Here is a 7,500-nt window from a genome sequence, read left to right as displayed (position 1 = left end):
ACTTCCTGTCAGACACAGACAGATTAATCAATGCCTGATTACACAGATTTTTATTCAGTTTAGAATGTACATTTACATAACACATATTTACAGCTAGACTAACACATATTTACAATTGGACTAACATATTTACAACTGGACTAACACATATTCACAACTGGACTAACACATATTCCAACTGGACTAACATATTTACAACTGGACTAACACATATTCACAACTGGACTAACAACATTTCACAACTGGACTAACACATATTTTACAACAAGCTGGACTAACATATTTACAACTGGACTAACACATATCACAACTGGACTACACATATTTACAGCTAGACTAACACATATTACAATTGGACTAACATATTACAACTGGACTAACACATATTCACAACTGGACTAACACATATTTACAACTGGACTAACACATATTTACAACTGGACTAACACATATTCACAACTGGACCACATATTCACAACTGGACTAACACATATTTACAGCTAGACTAACACATATTTACAACTGGACTAACACATATTTACAGCTAGACTCACATATTCACAACTGGACTAACACATATTTACAACTGGACTAACACATATTTACAGCTGGACTACCCCTATTCACAACTGGACTAACACATGTTTACAGCTGGACTAACACATATTTACAACTGGACTAACACATATCACAACTGAACTAACACATATTTACAACTGGACTACACATATTCACAACTGGACTAACACATATTTACAGCTGGACTAACATATATTTACAACTGGACTAACACATATTTACAACTGGACTAACACATATTTACAACTGGACTAACATATTTACAACTGGACTAACATATATTTACAGCTGGACTAACATATTTACAATTGGACCTAACATATATTTACAGCTGGACTAACGTATATTTACAGTTTATTTGTGGTGTTTCCCAAACGCTGAATGTCATTTAATAACCTCAAAACAATTAATTAAATCTTAAATTATTATATATATTATATCTCTCCCCGCCTCCTCTCCTCTCCTCTCCCCTCCTCTCCTCTCCTCTCCCCTCCTCTCCTCTCCTCTCCTCTCCTCTCCTCTCCTCTCCCTCCTCTCCTCTCCTCTCCCCCCCTCCCCTCTCTCTGCTCCCCTCCCCCCTCTCCTCTCCTCTCCTCTCCTCTCCTCTCCTCTCCTCTCCTCATCCTCTCCTCTCCTCTCCTCCTCCTCCCCTCTCCTCTCCTCTCCTCCTCTCCTCTCCTCTGCCTCTCCTCTCCTCCTCTCCCCCTCTCTCTCTCTCTCTCCTTCTCCTCTCCTCTCCTCTCCTCCTTCCTCTCCTCCCCCCTCTCAGGGGAGGAGGGCATCCCTGAGGAGCTCACATGAGGAGGTGGAGGCCTCTGCTGGAGCTCCCTCAGGTATTACAGGTGAGAGAGACCCTCGATCACAGTGAGAGACTTTATCACAAATTACTAATTATCAATAATCTTTTTCTGTGCTGAGTTGATGATGAACGTTATTGCTAAGGGCAACCTGATCCACACAGGTGACCCCCGACCACAACAGTAGTGGTGAGGGCAAAGATGTCCTCACTAATCTGTTGATAAACACACACGGATGAAACTAGTCGTCTCCATGGAAACCCCTGACAAGTCATGTTTAATGTGTTCGGTTCACATGAACAAACATGATTCTTGTAATCAGATTATGTCGAATCAGATTAAACATTTTTTTCTCTGGAATTTTCTCCCACCATTTTTCTTTTCTTTTATTTGTTTCTTTTCTCCTTGTGTGTGTGTGTGGTGTGTGTGTGTTGTGTGTTTTTCTTCTCTGCTTTCATTAATCTCCATTAGAAAGCAGAAGTTAGTTAATGTCTCCTTCACTGCAGCAGCTGCCTGTCGCTCTCTCTCTCTCTCTCTCTATCACACACACACACCCCACACACACACACCCACACCACAACACCACACACACCCTCATGTTTGTTCTTCTATTTTCATTAGGTCCTGACAGACACAACAGTCTTCTCAAGTTAATGATGCCTCCCGAGCTGCTTCTCTGCATGTGTGAGTGTGTGTGTGTGTGTTCGTCCACACGCTCTCTACCGAGTACCAGCACACGCATTTTTCTAGAGAAGTGAGGACATCTTGTTCTGTAATTGCAAGGTGTGTTTTGACGGCTGAGACTTGGATTTAAGAGTCAGGGTCGAGACCAGAATCAGGGTCAAGACCAGAGTCAGGAGGTCAAGGCAGGTTCACCCTACTGGGTCTCCCTTCTTTGTGAGCGTGCAGGTGCTTCCCATTCATCTCACTAGCACAGTGTAAGCTAGGCTAACACATCTTTAGCCAGACCATGCTAAGCAGGGGTCCGTCACCATCAGTACCCATAATCCTCCACCTGACACTTCCATCCTTGCTGTTCCACCACAAACATACAAAGTTCTTCCTGAACGGTCGGGGCGCCGCAACAAACCAAAGAGAAGTGACAAGTTGAGCGGCCGTCGCTGCCGGCTCACATGATCGTGGTGTGATCTCACCTTCTGTCCAAATTATTGCTGAGGTAAAAGTCCGTTGTTTTTAAACACATAAATATTAAGCAGGTGGCGGCGGCGGCGGCGGCGGCGGCGGCGGACCAGACAGGTCCAACTCTGCTCACTATTAGCATTCATTTAGGAATAAAGTGTTTTCTGTGTGAGGGGATCTCTGTGTCAGTGTTTGATAAATGGTTCCAATTCAGCAGCTGCTTCCAGTGTCAGAGCCCATCTGACGGCCGCCGCCGCCGCCGCCGCAGCCGCTCCGCTGTCCCATCGAAGAATCTGACTCAGTTAGCCACCACAGCCAGAATAAGCTCTTCATGCTAACCACGGCTGTGTGTGTGTGTGCGTGTGCGTGCGCGTGCGTGTGTGTGTGTGTGCGTGTACGTGCGTGCGTGCATGTGTGTGTGTGTGTGTGTGCGTGCGTGCATGTGGTGTGTGTGTGTGTGCGCGTGCGTGCATGTGTGTGTGTGTGTGTTTTTCCTTCAGTCAGTAATCATGAATATTTAGAATTCTGATATTTTTACAAAACTATAAACTATTTGTGTGGCCATAAAAATATCACTCAAATTTCTGTGATCACTTCCCTGTTTACTTGCATCACTAAACGAGAGAGAACAACCACCCAGAACCCAACAGAACTCAGCCCAGAACAGATCTGTGGTCTGCTGGACCTGTGGCTCACCACCAGCGACCTCCAGGACAGGAGGAGGTTCCAGGGCCTCACCACAGTTCCCAGCAGTAACCGGTCTGTGTATGGAGGTCAAGGCTGAAGCCACCTTTAAAGGAACATCTCGTGTTTCCGATACCTGGACGACACCTGAGCCAGAATCAAAGAGCAGGACCAGTTCACCACAGGATGTGAAGGACAGTCACCTGGTCTTCTTGGACTGTGTAGAAGACATCAAGGAAGATGACAGGAAGCCACACCCAAAGGTTCCTGCTTTTGGACTCACACCACCACCACAGCACAGCTGGGTGTCCTCAGAACCCGGAACCACTGAACCCTGAACCACTGAACCCTGAACCACTGGGCTGAAAAGACTTCGGCCAAAGATGAAGAAGAAAAAGAGAGGACGTCGGGACAGGACAGGACAGGACAGGACAGGACAGGACAGGACAGGACAGGGAGGAGAGGAGATGATAGGAGAGGAGAGGAGAGGAGAGGAGAGTAGAGGAGAGGAGAGGAGAGAGAGGGCAGGACAGGACAGAACAGGACACAGCTGTCCACCTGCAGCTCAAGGTCAAAGGTTACCCAGTCCAGGAGACCATTGAACAGCTGATCACACCTGGGGGTGAACACTGCCCTCCCTCCTGGGTCATGTGACCCTGCTGCCCCCCCATGAGGAGCCTTCAGCCCAGTGATCCTGATTCAGCTTTAATGGCTGAAACTCAGTTAATTCAGAATTTGCAGTGATCATGACTCCACCCCCTGAGCTCACACGGAGGTCATCATACTGACCTTTGGAAGCCTCTCGGGGTCTCCGGGGTGGCGAGGGATGACCTTCTGTAACCTCTGGAAACCGTAGTCGATGGTTGGCTCGTTCAAAGCTGCGAGAGAGACGGAGAGAGTGAGAGAAGCTCCGGATCCACCGGATCCACCAGATCCCCGTTCGACCTTCCGGCCGCCGACATCAGCGCGAGCGCCAGCGCCACCGTGGATGACCCGGCGCGTGTCGCTGGCGTGTTGCGTGTGATTGGAGGTGAGCGGCAACAAGCGTGTCAGCTGCTCAGCCAGAGTGAGCTCACACTCCATCGTCCTTCTCACCCCCTAATTCAATCCTGACGCTGCTCCGGCACAAACGCCCGGAAATGAGCTGGGAGAGGTTCTTCTCCATAATCAAGCCCATTAATCATAAAAGTGCTGTCAAATTTGACTTTGGGGACAATTTGTCAGGCGATCTGGGCCTCGTGGCTCTGTCACCATGGCTCTTGTATCCTGTGAGGATGATTGACAGGCCGAGTGCTGCTCAGTAGAACAGCTACTTTGTGCTAATATGCATAAGCCGCGCTTCATGAATAAGAATCAGGCGGCGGAGCGGCGGTGCACAGGGGTCCCCTTCACAGGCCCCGGCGCCGTTTGTCGCAGCCGCTTCCAATAGATGTTATTACCATTATAACAATATTTGTTTTCTTCCCCGGGAACGGGCGAGCGCCAGCTGCTAAATCAAATTTGTCGGCAGTGGTTCAGAGCGGCGGCAGAGGAGAAAGAGGAGGTCTTTGAGGTGGGGGCCAGATGTGAAGAGTGACAGCGTGAGGAGCATCGCTCGCCACCCCGGGAGGGAGACGCAGAGCGCCCCAGGACGCCGCGTTGCCTCGTCCCAGAGACCTTCATCACCATCACCACCACCATCACCACCATCACCATCATCACCATCACCACAATCATCATCATCATCATCATCACCACCATCACCATCATCACCACCACCATCACCACACATCACCATCATCACCACCATCATCATCATCCACCATCACCACCATCATCACCATCACCATCACCATCATCCATCACCATCACCACCACCATCACCATCACCACCATCATCACCACCACCACCACCATCACCATCACATCACCACCATCATCACCACCATCATCATCATCACCATCATCATCACCATCACCATCACATCACCATCATCATCACACCATCACCATCACCACCACCATCACCATCATCATCACATCACCACCATCATCACCATCCATCATCATCATCACCATCACATCACCATCATCACCACCATCACCATCATCACCACCATCATCATCATCACCACCATCACCATCACCACCATCATCATCATCACCATCACCATCATCACCACCATCATCATCATCATCATCACACCATCACCATCACCATCATCACCATCACCACCACCACCATCATCATCATCATCACCACATCATCACCACCATCATCACCATCATCATCACCATCACCACCATCATCACCACCATCATCACCACCACCATCATCACCACCATCACATCATCATCACCATCATCACCATCACCATCACCATCACCATCATCATCATCATCACCATCACCATCATCACCATCATCACCACCATCGCCACCACCATCACCATCATCACATCACCATCACCATCACCACCCCACCATCACCATCACCACCACCACCATCACCATCACATCATCATCATCATCATCCACCATCACCATCACCACAATCATCATCACCATCATCATCACCATCACCACCATCATCACCATCATCATCACCATCACCATCATCACCACATCATCATCATCAACCATCATCACCATCACCATCACACCATCACCATCATCATCACCACACCATCATCACCATCATCACCACCATCATCAACCACCATCACCATCATCACACCATCATCACCACCACCATCATCATCATCATCACCACCATCATCACCACCATCATCACCATCATCATCACCACCATCACACCATCATCACCATCATCATCACCACACCATCATCACCATCATCCACCACCATCATCATCATCACCATCATCACCATCCCACCATCATCATCATCATCACCACCATCATCACCATCATCACCACCACCATCATCACCATCATCACATCATCCCATCATCACCACCATCATCACCATCACCACCCCACCATCATCATCACATCACCACCATCACCACCATCATCACCATCATCATCATCACCACCATCATCACCATCACCACCATCACATCACCATCACCATCATCATCATCACCATCATCATCACACCATCATCACCATCACCACCACCACCATCATCATCACCATCCATCATCACCACCACCATCATCACCACCATCATCATCATCACCATCATCACCATCACACCATCACCATCATCATCATCATCATCATCATCACCACCATCATCAACCATCATCACCACCACATCACCATCATCATCACCATCACCACCATCATCACCATCATCATCACCACCACCATCATCACATCACCATCATCATCATCACCATCATCACCATCACCATCACCATCACCATCATCATCACCATCACCATCATCATCACCATCATCACCACCACATCATCACCACCACCATCACCACACCACATCATCACCACCATCATCACCATCATCATCACCATCATCACCACCATCACCATCACCACCACCATCATCACCATCATCATCATCACCATCATCACCATCACCATCATCATCATCACCACCATCACCACAATCATCAACTCACCATCATCATCATCAAACACCACCATCATCATCATCATCATCCACCATCACCACCATCATCATCATCATCAGCACCATCACCACCATCATCAATCACCACCATCATCATCATCATCATATCACCATCATCACACCATCAATCACCACCATCATCACATCACCACCATCACCATCATCATCATCATCACCATCACCATCATCACCATCACCATCAACCATCATCATCACCATCATCATCATCATCATGTTTTATTGGCTGTTGTGACTCCTCGTGTTTTTCTTGCTCAGTTGAAACCATCTGCCTCCTTCAAAGAGGCAACATGACCACAGAAACTCTGACCCCCCCACACTCACACTCACTCACACACACTAACTCACACACACACACACACACTCACACACAGCACACCACACCACACATTACGCAGCCATATGAAGACAGATTGCCTGATTTAGTGTAAACATATGCTGCAGTTCCAGGCATCAGAGCCACTTTCTCCATCGTAATTTCTATTGATTTTCCTCCCTCCTGTTTTTTCTCCTCCTGCCTGATGTTCTTTATAAATCAGAGGAGCAGCAGCATCATTCACAGCTCACAGAAAACCAGGAGGATCCTTTTTACATTTAATCAAGTATTTAGTTTCTCTCGGTGTGCTCGCTCTGAAGGTGATCAAACGGTGGCAGGCAGCACGCCGGCCGCAGCGCTCCGATATTAG

General features: G+C 48.0%; 1 protein-coding gene across 1 annotated transcript in view; it reads right to left on the bottom strand.

Moving 5' to 3' along the window:
- The window catches only part of LOC130531460 (transcription factor COE3-like), a 51,180-nt gene that overhangs the window by 8,811 nt on the left and 34,869 nt on the right, over positions 1-7,500 (bottom strand). The window contains 2 exon segments of the mRNA XM_057043500.1: positions 1-5; positions 3,990-4,078. The exon segment at positions 1-5 is cut by the window's left edge and continues 61 nt beyond it. Of these exon segments, the coding sequence (XP_056899480.1) occupies positions 1-5; positions 3,990-4,078 (94 nt within the window).

The sequence above is a fragment of the Takifugu flavidus genome, chromosome 9 (assembly GCF_003711565.1).
Source record: "Takifugu flavidus isolate HTHZ2018 chromosome 9, ASM371156v2, whole genome shotgun sequence".
NCBI lineage: Eukaryota > Metazoa > Chordata > Actinopteri > Tetraodontiformes > Tetraodontidae > Takifugu > Takifugu flavidus.
This window is presented reverse-complemented; position numbering and strand designations above follow the sequence as displayed.